The 13,043-nt window shown below is 58.6% G+C and overlaps 3 protein-coding genes and 1 non-coding gene across 4 annotated transcripts; 2 read left to right on the top strand and 2 right to left on the bottom strand.

Annotated features, from left to right (window-relative positions):
• The first annotated feature begins 58 nt into the window (after positions 1 to 58).
• SLS55_007268 lies at positions 59 to 175 on the top strand. The gene has a single exon. It is a non-coding gene; the product is annotated as a tRNA-Val (tRNA).
• Positions 176 to 1,402: 1,227 nt separating this feature from the next.
• SLS55_007267 (uncharacterized protein) lies at positions 1,403 to 3,118 on the bottom strand (the record flags this gene model as incomplete). Its single annotated transcript, XM_066778688.1, has 1 exon — positions 1,403 to 3,118. One exon carries the CDS (start codon positions 3,116 to 3,118, stop codon positions 1,403 to 1,405), a length of 1,716 nt encoding a protein of 571 aa, XP_066631125.1.
• Positions 3,119 to 3,787: 669 nt separating this feature from the next.
• SLS55_007266 (uncharacterized protein) lies at positions 3,788 to 4,459 on the top strand (the record flags this gene model as incomplete). The annotated part of the gene is made up of 1 exon (XM_066778687.1): positions 3,788 to 4,459. One exon carries the CDS (start codon positions 3,788 to 3,790, stop codon positions 4,457 to 4,459), a length of 672 nt encoding a protein of 223 aa, XP_066631124.1.
• A 1,969-nt stretch (positions 4,460 to 6,428) lies between these two features.
• On the bottom strand, positions 6,429 to 7,757 carry CBR1 (NADH-cytochrome b5 reductase; the record flags this gene model as incomplete). Its single annotated transcript, XM_066778686.1, has 4 exons — positions 6,429 to 6,578; positions 6,732 to 7,266; positions 7,399 to 7,480; positions 7,607 to 7,757. The coding sequence occupies 4 exons, from the start codon at positions 7,755 to 7,757 to the stop codon at positions 6,429 to 6,431; spliced, it is 918 nt and encodes a 305-aa protein (XP_066631123.1).
• Positions 7,758 to 13,043: the final 5,286 nt, after the last annotated feature.

Raw genomic sequence — 13,043 nt, 5'->3', positions numbered from 1 at the left:
GGAGATCTCGTTGACATGGCTGTGGGTATATAAGTCGCCAAAACCTCGTCCCCTTTCATCATCGCTAGCTCAGTGGTAGAGCGGCTCCTGACGTATCAAGTAAGGCCTGGGCATAGCCTGTATCGGGTTGGTAGCGGTTGGGTGAGGACCTTGAGTTCGATTCTCGGGCGGTGACATATCATCTTTTTTGCCTTTTTACTCCTTTTTTGCACCGCACGAAACCTCTGAATCGCTCATGCGGGAATTCGTTCTCGACCTTGATCGTCGGCGACCTAGACAGACAGTCCCCCGGCCTCCTTGACCTCTTCGATTTCCTCGTCAACTGCTGCTGCGGCAGCAATACCGTGAGCCAAATGGTCGAGGTATCCGTGACGGGCCTCGCCCGGGACGTTGACTTGCTTTCTTCCGAAAAGCTCGGCGTAGTTGTATCTACGCCTTCCACAGTCCCTCCTCACTGGTGGCAACCGTAAGTCATCTCGAGGACTTCTTTCCGTCGCGGCTTCCGACATGCAAAGCAATCTGCCTTGGCGAACGAAGTACACCGACGATGGCCTGATACTGGGGGGCATTCTTCGTGCCTCTTCCCCTCCACTTCTGCCACCCATTTCCTCCCATCAGCCTCAAAAAGTCTCGAGACATTCCGAAAGCGTTCCCAAAACGGCTTTGCGGTTTACATCGCGCGTTCGCTCACGTCTACCGGCTGACTTCTACAACCAAGTCAGTTCGCTCTCCTCCCCGTGCTATCAGGTCTGGCGTTTCCGCAATTGTCGAAAAAGCGAAGTGACCTTATACCCCCTCGGTGCCAAACATCAGAACGTCCGACAGCGGGCGACGAAAGGAGATTGGTCCACCCGCATCTGAAACTTTACATAGGTGCGGTAGGTAGGCAAATACAAGATCTAAACGTAAATACGAATTCAAAACTTACAGTCATGTCTAGATCTTGAATCCAACTACTAATGTAGGAAGAGTGGTGGCGTCGTCGATGGAGTTCAGAGGACTGGGCTCGATTCTTCCGTCGCCTGCTGTGGCCCCAGTTATCACGTCGGAAACAGACGATGAGGCGGGGCGAATCCATCCTCGCCACGCCATACGAGTAAGAATGCTCTCAGTACGAAGACTTCTTTCCCCCTCCCAAATTTCCGAACTACATGCAATATGTTACATTCAAGAAACAAAGCCAAACAATCCGAAAAACAAAAAGTCTTTTTTTAGTAGTACACAGACCTCCCAAAAAAATTTCTATATCAACAAGGAACGTAATCATCAGAACGCCGGCGGCCAACCGCGGCAGCAGCGCAAAAAAAGCCCCAAAAACCACGGCGGCCCAACCGACTCCCAAGAATTCCTCACCGTCACATCCCTCATCAATTGAAAGACCCAAAGCGGGATCTTTCTTCTTTCACCAAAGTTCCCAGATCTTATCCGGCAGCACGGTGCGCATGATGCGCCAATGGCTAACGGCGCTCTCGCGATGGCCCTTCTCCAGGACCGGAATGGTCTCGGGCGTGAGCAGCTGCGCGTCGGCGTCGGGCGTGAACTTGACCTCGAGCTCCTTGGCGGGGTACAGGGTGCGGCGGCGGACGACGGAGCCGAGGAAGTCTGCGTCGGCGGGCTGGCGGAACGTGATGGGTGTGGCGACGGGGCGGCAGAAGACGATCATGTTGATGAAGTCCATGGCGTCGGGGTCTTCGGTCTCGTCAGCGGCCTGGTCGCGGAAGATGCGGCACGAGGGGAAGACGGCGTGGATGGTGTTGAGGACGAGGCGGGTCGAGGCGAGGCGCAGGTCGCCGGCGTAGTTGACGGCGACGACGCCGTCGGGGCGTAGCAGTGTCTTTAGGCCGGCGAGGAAGTCGAGGGTGAAGAGGGCGGCGGGCTCGGCGCCGCCGGTGAAGACGTCGTGGATGATGTAGTCGAAGCTGGCGGGCGCGCGCGCCGCCGTCTCGGCCACGTAGCCGACGGCGTCGCGCAGCACGGCCGTGTGCCGGGGCGGCAGCGCGAAGTGCTTGGTCGCCATGGCGTGCACGGCCGGGTCGAGCTCGACGATGGTGGTGTTGATGCCGTGCTTGATCAGCGCCGCCGGCGCGGTGCCGATGCCCAGCCCGATGTTGAGCGCGCTCTTGGCCGAGTCGCGGCGCTGCTCGTTGACGGCGCCCGTGACGACGAGGCGCACCGCCTCCAGCATGGTGAAGACGGTGTAGATGGTCTCCGGTTGCGTCTGTCCGGCGCGCTGCGGGCTCACGAGCCACTCGCCGCCCAGCAGGCTGTGGTCGCAGCGCAGGAGGCGGAACTGGTTCTCGTGGCTCTCGATGACGGAGACGTAGCCGGTCAGGGACTCCACGCGGTCCAGGAGCGTGTACTGGTTTGCGTGGAGCGTCTCGTTCAAGACGGCGGTGGTGGCCGCGCCGGGGAAGTGGGGGTTGAAGCGAACGGTATGGAGCACAGCCGGCAGGGCGAGCACCAGGAACTTGGAGGGAGCCACGGCGGCAGAGACGGCGGCCACGAAGAGCTGCAGACCAGATCTGGTAAAGAATTCATTGGAGCCCATGTAAGCAGGCAGGGCGCCGGCGACAAACTTCTCGACGGTGGAGAAAGTAGTATAACACGCCAGCGGCGGAATGCCCTCGGCGAAGCCGCGGCTGAACAAGCTGAGGTCCAGCGCCTCGTCCAATGCGGAAACAGCAGCGTACAGGGACAACAGAAGGAAGGGGAAGAAGGTGACGACCTCGGTGACTACGGGCCCGTAGACGGGGCCAAGGACAGAACTGTACTGGAAAAGAAGGCTCTGGAGCGGGAGGGCCCAGAATGCCACAACGGGAAGCCACACATGGACATTGGCCGGGAAGACGCGCTTGAAGACGTTCTTGTTGATGAGGACAACCAGAGCGGTGAACATCAAGCTCTTCTGGTGCCAGATGGCGGCCGGGATGCTTCCGTAGACGGGCGACAGGCTGAGCTGCGAGGCGGTCGAGGCGAGCCCGGCCGCGGCCATGAGCGCCGTGGCCTTGAGGATGGCGGCGACGGGCGAGCGCGCGGCATCACGGCTTCCGGATTGGGCAGGCGACGAGGGCTGCTTCGGCTGCGAAGGGGGCGCGCGGGCCGAGGACTTGTCGGACATGGCGTGCGTGGGATTGGCTCAGGGGTTGCGGCAGTCGAAGTGCAGGGGCGAACCAGCGCCGGCAGTGGGTGGTGAGTGGGTTGACGTTGCGAAGGGTGGGTGGTGATTGGCGACGGCGGGAACGACAAAATGAGAGACGCGAACGGGACAGCTGGCGCTCTGCAGCGGGTGTGGCAATGCGATGCGAGGGCGCTCACGGGCGCGTGGTGGGCATGGACGTCGCAGGGGGCCGGAGGCTGCTAGAGACGGCAGCAGAGGATGCGGTAGAAGTAGACGAAGAAGGTGCCGACGGACTTCAGCGCGGCGGCGAGGCGCTGGGTTGCGGCGGGCATGGCTGTCGTCGTGCTGCGCCGTGCAGCGCGTGGTTGCAGGGCTGCGATGGGTGAAACGCTGCCTTCGCCCCACCAGCCAGGGCTGCCGCAGGGTCTGCCGCACGCGAGCAGCGGATGGGCGTCATTTGCCCGTTTCGGTCGCCAGAGCTGCTCCACGCGCCACTTCACTTCGACACGCTTCTGCTCCTCACCGGTCCGCCGTCTCTCGTTTTTCTTGCAAAAGCCCGCCGCTCTCCCGCCGCACCCCGAATCATCCCACCCACCGCCCCGTCGCTCGTTCGCCCATTTCCTTTCCTCCCCCCCAATGCCTTTCCTCGGCCCCGCCGGCCAATCCAGCATGCACGTCGAGGAGCCCACCGCACCGCAGATCGATGCCGCAAGCGAGCCTCCGTCGTCGCGCAATTTCGCCGCGCCCGCCAGCGCCCCTACGGACCACAAGCACCAGGACGACGACGCCGCCGCCCGCGCCCACCGCATCCGCGTCAAGAACCGCCGCAAGCGCTATCTCGACACCCATCCGGAGTACTTTTCGTCGGGGCTCGAGCTTGCCGACCCCCTGCTGTACGACCGCCTGGTGCGCCGCTTCCAGACGCCGGCCGAGCGAGAGGCCGAGGGCCGCGCGAAGGGCTACTCGGGCGTGCTCGAGGCCGATCTGCTGCGCTCCGAGGCCAAGCTGCAGGCCCTGCACAACCCCGACGCCTCGTCCATTGCCGTCCGCCGCGGGCCCAACGGCGAGATCCTGGCCATCGACGACGACAGCGACGACGAGATCAAGACCAAGGAGGAGGGCCTCGCGCGGTGGCGCGACGACATGGGCCAGCGCTTCCTGCGCGGCGACGACCCGGACTTCTGCTACGAGGAGGTCGACGAGAGCGAGGAGTGGGACGACGTCCAGGAGGAGGAGCGCGACACCCAGGAGCAGTACTTCGACGAGGAGGAGCCCAGCTGGATCCACTCGGGCCCCGCCACCCCCCGCATCACCGGCGAGACGGGCGTGCAGGACTTCTGACAATTAAAGGAAGCCAGCGCTTCGTCCGTTGCCGTCGAAGAAACCTCGTCTCCTCTTACGTCATCAAGACCGCGCCGGCCGACGCTGGGCTGCCCCAACCGCCATGCCCACACCCAGACCACCGAAACCGCCAACGGCACGACCACCGTCACCGTGGCCACCCACGTCGGTTGCGAGAGGTGCCGCCGCCCGTCCTTCTTGAAGGTCAAGCTGTTCAGCTGAGCGCCATCCCGACGGCCAGTGACACGACCTGTAAGCATGCTGTGAAAGCACTTGGAAAAGGCAGAAATGAAAAACGAAGCAAGTGCTTTCACGAGTGCGAAAGCGGCATGGGAAACCATCGCACACCCAGACGCAGGACGTCATTACCCAGATTCAGCAATCCAAGCCTCCCATCCGGGCCCCGTGAAACTCGCAATGATTCCGGGTGGGAGACTTGGATTGGTCGTGTGCCTTTAGGGTGAAAAGCTGCCTTTTTGCAAGGGAAAAGAGAACCAAAACCACAGTCGCCAAACCTCCCGGTGGACTACCCCCAAATCACGCTCCGAGGAAAAAAGGCAATGTCTCCTTCAACTTCTAACCAATTCTTTTTTTCACTTCCATGACCAAACTCCCCCTTTACTTCTCCAAATACTGCCCTTCCCGAGGCGATCCGATGCCTACATTCGTCTCGAGAAGCAGCAGCCCTCTTTACCATTCCACCAAAGGATATTTTGTCCATGAGCGCAAGCAGAGAAGATTTTTCAGCAATGAGAACGACACGCACGGAATTTTATTCGAAAGGACTGAAGATGACGACGAGTATATCAAACGAGGAGAAAAGGAAGAGAGAATATGAGAGTAGAGAAAGGGAAGCGAAGAAAAAAAAAAGAGCTGCAATCGATTGGGAACGAGAGACGACCACCCAAACATACGCAAATGACATCGCGAAGAAAAGCGTCCCCGAAAGAAGAAGACCTGCGGTAATACTGCAAAAATCGACACCCCCGAGTTATTTTCCAAGCCACACCACCACCACTACCACCACACCACCACCCACCGCGCTCCCCTCTCTTCTTCTTCTTCTTCCCTCCTCCCTCCCCTCAGAAATGCTTGACACCAACCGCCGATTTCCAGCTGCTTCCCTTTCACGGACGTTGTTCTCCCTTTCGATGGCTTTTCGTCTACTCTCTCTCTCCCTCCCTCAAAATCGAAGAAGGCCTCTTTTTTAAATTTCTTTCTCCTTTTTCCTATTTCCTCCTCTCTCCTTCCTTGCCCCCCGCGTTTATTTTTCTTTGTACGCATTTTAGCCAGCGAAGATATTCACATCATATACCATACCAGTCTTTGTTTTAATACGAGTTATGACTTCTCACGACTTCTCCGACCGAGGGCAAGAAGCGAAGCGAAAAGGGGCAATCAATCATCGATTCCTCCAACTCGAAATGACGAGCTCGAAACTCGACACCTTTTTATCTTGTTGTTGTTGTTGTTGTTGTTATCATTACACTTACTTCATCACCATCAACCAACCACCATGGGACGCTTTCGCGGGCGTCGCCAGTTTATATTTTTATTTTTATTTTAAAGAAAACCTCGCATGCAAGAAATGCAAAGAAACAAAAAAGATTTGGATATCTGCTTCTCCTCACTCCTGCTGCTGCTGTCTTAATTTCGTCATGTTTTGACCCCTCAGGCTGCTCACTTTACGTCTATGTGTGATGATATATATGCCCTCTGATGCGCCGGAACCGCCAACGACACATGCATGCCCAGGGCGCGCGTCTCTTCTGCGGGAGCTCATCGAAACTACCGTCCAATTGGTAACGAGTTTGCCCTCGTTCTCTCGAATTTGAGGGTAGGGAAAAAAAGGTTTCTTGACGCTTCTTCGCAACGGCGCGGCCCATGGCATTCCTGACGACCGGATCGCTCCTAGTTTGCGTTTTCCCCCAACAACACAAACAAAAACCAGTGGCGGCACTGAGCTAGCTTAGAAGCAGAAGACCTGGTCCTCGAGCTTGCTGACGGGCCTGGCCTTGTCGTAGCCCAGGGACTCGGCGGCCTTCTTCATGGCGCTGACCATGGGAGGGGGGCCGCAGATGAGGATCTTGACGTCCTTTGCAGGGGCGGGAAGCTTGGCCTTTGGTGGTGGTGGTAGAGCGCGTTAGCGACACATTGCACGCCTTCAACAATTCCGCAAAACAAGCCAAGAAAAAAAAAATCACACGGCTTTTCAATCGGAAAGCAGCAAACGAGAAGGGGGAAAAGGGGAAAAAAAAATAAGAAAACGCACCTTGATCATATCGGCAGTCACGAAGCCGACGCCGCCGGTCCAGCCCTCGGGCGGGTTGTTCAGGACGTAGTGGACGCGGATGCCGTCGTCCTTGGCAACAAGCGCATCCAGATCCTCCCTCAGCAAGATATCATCAGGATTGACATTCGCAAAAATAAGATCCACTTCCGTCCGGTCGCCTGCGGCGCGGCCGCGGTGGATGGCCTTGACGATCTGCAGCATGGGCGTGATGCCGGTGCCGCCCGCGATCATGCCGAAATGGCGCACCATGTTGGGCGAGTAGACCATGGCGCCCTTGGGTCCCCGCACCTTGATGCTGTCGCCGATGGCGAGCCCCGCCACGTGCTTGGAGATGTTGCCCGTCGGGTACGACTTGATCAGCAGGTCGACCCGCCCCAAGTCCAGGTCGGATGAGATGGGCGTGTAGGACCGCACGACTTCTTTGGGCTGCCCTGGCAAAGTCGCTGCGATGCTGATGTGTTGGCCGATGGGCAACCCGAGGATATCGGTCGGGCGCGGGAGGGCGAAGCGGTAGCTGTGGGTTTGGCGCGCGGGTTAGTTTGGCTGGTTTGGCGGGGGAGGGCCGGGAGGGTGGTTGGTGGGAAAGTGGTTCGATTTGGTGGAGGGGCGCGGCTAGGCGCGGGGCGTTGGGGTAAGAAGAGCTTACATGGCGGTGTTGTGCGAGAGGATGGTCTTCTCCTTGAGCTCAAAGTCCTGGAAGACATCGGGCTTGAGCACCTTGCGGGATTCTGTACAGTAGCAATTGATCGTCAGCTTTGTGGTGGTTGTTTTTTTGGGACCGATTTCGGAGCGCGAGCTTGTGCGCGCGCGTGGACGATTGAGGTTTTCATGGAGAGGGAGGTTAGGAGGCGTACGGTTACTGTAGACCTTCCAGCCGCCGAGCAGAGCGGCAATGACGACGGCGAAGGGAACCCATTGCTTGTTGATAATGGCGGTGCCGACGATCAAGAGGGCGGAGGGAATGTACACGCCGTGCACGAACTGCGGCGCGAGAGCTCCCGACATGGCTGGCGGGCGATTGAGTGGTGTCGGAGGGGTCGGGGCTGGAGAGAGGGGAGAAACAGAGGGGAGGTGTGGGCTGGAGGAGGCGCGCGAGAGGTGTTGGGTCTTAAGTCTGGCTTGGGGCGTGGGCGGCGACGCAAGTTGCCGACGTTGAGCAGCTCGCTCGCGCCAAACGAAAAGCTGGTGTGGGGAAAATCCGCCCGAGGACCCCTTCGACGCTTTGGGCAAGGGAATCCGCGGGGCCTTTCCGCAGCAATCACGGCAACCGACCCGGCTGTCTTTGGTCCTTCGCACTTGTCACCGCCGGCCGGCTCACGATGTAGACACAGTACCTAGCAGTGCTCGCGTTCTCATTGCCCCAAACTCCACCGCCTCCCCAACCTTCTCTCTTCTCCTCCGTCCGCAATCATGCCGCCCGGCGACTTCTTCAACGACAGCACGCCCGCCGCAGCTCTGGTCACGCCACCACCCCGCCAACACCACCAGCACCAGCACACGGCGAAACAACCACCGGCGGCACCACCGGCCCCGACCGCCCCGGCTACTACTACAACAGCTACCTCGGGCCCGGCATCCGACGGCACCAGCACCGGCATCGGCGACGCCAACGTCAACAACAACAACGAAACCACCAGCAGCAGCAACCACAAAACCGCCGCCGACTACATATCCGCATTCCCTCACCTAACCGACCTCGACAAGCGCATCCTCGCGCTACCATCCGACACCGCCTTCACGCCGCACACCTGGACGGACCTGCAACGGCTCCTCGCCGCCAACGCCCTGGACCAACTGACCCGTACCCCGTCGCAGACGCGCGCCTACCTCGACTGGAGCGCCGCCATACGCCGGCAGCACGGCTCCATCCTAACCTACCTGCTGCGCGAGCGGCTGCGCTGGACGCCGACCCGCCTCGATCCCGACATCGCGTTCGTCTGCGCGGATCCGAACGGGATACCATTCGCGCATCCGGACGACGTGAAGGTGCTGAGGAACGACTGGCCGTACGGCGTGGAAGAGGGGATTGTGCACTTATGCGTGTGGCTGAAGACGAGGCTGCAGTTGCGGGATGATGGGCAGGGCGATCTGACGGAGGAGGCGCGCGGGATGGTTGAGGAGTTTGTGGAGAAGACGTTTCGAGGGCCGGTGGGAGAGGGGGTGAAGGGCGAGAGGGTGCTGTGGTTTAAGAATTGGGGGGCGCTGCAGAGTGTGAGGGGCGTCGATCATGTTCATGTGCTGGTGAGGGACGCGCCGCCTGAGTTGCTGGAGGGCTGGATGAATTGAAGAGGGGTGGGGTGGGGGACGGGTTCGAGAGACCTGGTGTGGTGGGTAGGTAGGTAGGTAGGTAGGTATCCTTGGAGGCGCAGGTGTTGGACGCACGGGCGAGGTAGGAGATGGAACGGCAGAGCTAGAGTGAGTGAGTATAGACTTGAACTTCTCTTTGCGCTTCCCGTTCACTGGGCTCTTCTGGGGAGTAAGCAAGCAGCAGGGGGAGTGTCGCACTGGAGATGCCGTAAGCGTGGCTGGCGACGGCATGGTATGCTCAGAGGTTGTCCCCGTTCTTGGGCGTTTCATTCGAAGTTTCACGACTGTTGGAAGACTACGTCGACCTCCCGACCAATGGCGGTTGTGGCCTCATTCTGCCTGGATTTCTCCGGGTGACAGGCGGAAGAAGCACCTCCCCCTCTCCTGCATGACGGGAATGCTCACCTTGTTGACTGCCAGCTGTAGTAGGCCGGGAAACTGAAACATCAAGCCAGCCTCGGTTTGCTCTCGGCAGAGTGGTGGTGGTTGGGGACGACGAGCAACCCGAGGAGCCGGCTCTTATCGCCGACGTGATATTAAGCATGGTCAGGACTTATTATTATTCCCGACTCCACGTACCGTCAGGCGGTGGCACCAAGCCGGCGGGTAAAGCATGAGCCGAGCCACGCGTCGAAGGGGCCCGATGTACCGCCCGGATGGATTTGGTCGACCATTCGGGAAATGCGCGATAGCCCAAAGCCGGTTTGTCAGGCGGAGAGGGGCAGGGCGTTGGATGATCAAACACGTCTCGCCTGTCCTTTTTTGTTCAATCCCGGGCGGTTAACGCAAGGCTCAATAAGATCTCCCACTCCCCCCCGTATGCATGTAAGACCGCAACGACCGCAAAGCATTGGCCCGCACCATGTGATATCTCGAGTTTTCCATGCTTGATCACGGCAGGCAGGGGGCTTGTCGGGCGGTCCCAAATCACCGGTTGCTTGCTCCGCTGGCCACTCTATTCATCCTTTACGCCCCGCCATTGGCCCGCCGCGTTGGTCAGCGACAGTGTCAGCCCGCCCTCCGTCCGTCGGGGATAAGATGCGGATGGCACGATTGCAGTCGCCCGACAGTTCCAACGGTCAGGGATGGTTTCTCATTGGGCGGCGGGTAGGGGATCACATCGAAAGAAAACTCTATGCGCGGCCATCTTCTTCACGAAGGGCGCTTACCGGAAACTATACAATAGATCAATATCAGACGTTCCCATATATCCGCGCTCGCTCAATAGCCGCCCGCGTGAACAGAGACATCTGTTGGGCGTCGCCCGGCTTCAAAATTGCAGGGAAAGTGCCCGGCCCCGCTCTCAGTTGCCGACTCGCGTCTTGATTCAAGGCGAACAAGAGTGACGAGGAGAGGGGGAGGTGGGGGGAGGGACAGCAGACAAAGAGACCCAGTGGTCTCATGCCTGTATGATCTGCGCCCAGGACCGCGGTTTGGGGAGAAGAAGGGGGGAGGGGAGGAAGATGGGAAGAGGCCGTCGCGTGAGTTGGCGTACGTGCCTCCATGTGGTTTACGCTTTTCACACTTTCCAAAACAACAACGACTGTGACAACAAAAAGAACAACGTCCCCTCCCCCCACCTTCGGGTTGCGACGGGGAGGGGGGGCAGCTGGTGGGCGTTTTTCAATGAGGGGGGGCGAATATCACAACCGCCCGAGACAGACCAATCAAGCTTCTCCCCACCTCCCCTTTCCCACCGCAAGCTTCCCATTGGGCCGCCCTGGAGGGGGGGAGTAAGCTTTTTTCTCGCCCGCCCGCCTGCACACACATGCATGCACACATACCGGTGAACGTGCAGTCATCTTCCCTCCCCGTATGCGCGCGCGCGCGCGAGAAGACCTGCTTGTGACGTGACGGCCCCCATCCGGTCTCTGTGGTCGTTGATCCCTGCTGCAGCCACCCTTCCCTCGCTGCTCTTGTCGTCGAGGCAATAATGACTTTTTTTTTTCGGATGCGCAGAAGTAAGGCAACCGGACCCCACGGCGCTTTTCCCCAAAACACTCGGCCAACGACTACTTCCAGTACTTCGTATCTTCCCCGGGGGAGGGGACAACGAACACGAAGACCGCCCCCGCCCCGCCTCGCCTCCCCCTCCCCCCCGAGCTAGGTAGCCGACGCCGCCGCTTAGTTCGAATGCGCGGCCCGCAGCCCGCGCAGCCGGCCGATGCGTGCGTGATGCGTGATGCACGAGGTGACGAGTGACATGGGAAGTTCCTGACGATCTCCCTTTTTCTCGGGTGTGTGTTTGCTAGGTATTTACGTAGCCGTCCGTAGGGTACGTACGGGGTGTGCTGAGAGGTCTTTTTCGTTCCCTTGATTTTTATTTTTATTTTTTATCTTTTTCTTACTTGCTGCTGCTGTACGTATCTACCTTTCCTCCATCTCGATCGTCCCATCTGGATTCACACCGGGCCCCCCGGTCTCAACGAAACAAGCATCTTCTTCGCACAAAAAACCCGCTGTAGACGAAAGATCCGTTCTGTTGATAATCACATGCAGCTAACACCACTGCACCTACATACTCTTGACACGCCGTCTCACATGCAAGACCTTTCCTCTCGGCGGCATGTGAAAAAAGTACGTAGAGACACAGTTGAGCTTCGCTTCGTCTCTCTCATGCAGGGGGTTCTGCGATTATCCGGATCATCATTGGCCTGGCTTGGGGGTCAATATCAGCCACGCGAACAGGCGGGAGAAACCGGAGGGCGGTCCATCGAATGAAACGGTCGGTGGCTTCGCCGCAACTGCAGGGGTGTGCCACACGCTGCCTTGTTTTATTTTTTTTCTCCCCCGCGAATGCATGGTTGAGCTGCGCAAGGAAAGGGTTGGGGAGGGGAGGAAGAGGGAGAAGGACAAATGCGGTCGTGCGTGGTGAGATCGGGGAAGAGTGATAAATATATGGACTGCTGGGATTTATTGTAAAGTGAGCATCGCAGTATCTTGTATCGTGTTCTTGCCTGCGCAGCTTACCGTGGAGTGGTAGTGCGCATGGAGATGTCGATGTAATTCCCGTTATCTTCTGTGGCCTAATGGTTTTCGGTTGGCTCTGCTGGTTGTTGGCAGGAGTGAGATGCTGCCCGGTGCTGTGCGGAATTTTTTATTAATGTTTTTCTCTATAGTACCTCTCACGGACGGCAGTGTAGTGAAAAAGTGCGAGGCCGATTGTCCTGCGTGCCAAACCGGAACGAACACCTCTGGCAGTGTGCGGAGGAGAAACACTTACCGCGGAACAGGCTTCTCCTTCTCAAAGGTCGGAGGAGAGAAGCTGGCACTACACCGTTGGACGCAGCTCGGCCGTCACTTACTTGCTGTTCAGCGTCCATCATCCATTGATGGCACCCACTCGCTATCCATTGAGCAAGAGCAGGAAGCTCTCGGCCGGGAACGACTCGCTTTTGATTTGTTGCCATCTTGGCCCGTTTCCTGATGTGTTGACGCAGTATTTCATTTCCACATAGAGCATACTCAAAAGCCGCTCCCTCATCTCCCGCCCAGCTACGATGCCCTGTTAATGTTCCCATGCGTCTCACACCAGAAGTTCTGTTTGACGTTGCCGATCAAATCACTACAAAATCAAATGTTTCTCTCATTCTTTGTTGTCAGGATCTTCACAGCCAGCACATTAGAGAGAATCCTCCCTTCCGCCCAATTTCTTGGTGGAATACTGCAACCCGGTCTGCTGAAGTAGCTAGGCAGCCAAAAAGATCGTTTGGGGAAAGTGACGAGGCACTGAACTGGCCATTCGCCGGTGGTTCAGTCAAAGAGACAGCGGAAAATCCGGACGTGCGACATACCCCCTCAAGCCCATCCATCAAAGCACGAAGCAAACACACATCTCGTCACGGCTGGGAGAGCAAGAGGAAAGGACCTCGCCCTCCGTAAAGGCGTAGCGTGTTGTCAACGTCGCGTACGAGCCTCTGCGAAGTTTCCGTCGTTCAACACGGCAGCAAGCAGGCCGTTCGCAGCGTTTTGGGGGGGGGGGGG

This window comes from Diplodia seriata (genome assembly GCF_021436955.1).
Source record: "Diplodia seriata strain FDS-637 chromosome Unknown scaffold_7, whole genome shotgun sequence".
NCBI lineage: Eukaryota > Fungi > Ascomycota > Dothideomycetes > Botryosphaeriales > Botryosphaeriaceae > Diplodia > Diplodia seriata.
Note: the sequence above shows the minus strand (reverse complement) of the source record. Positions and strands in the feature narration are given on the sequence as shown.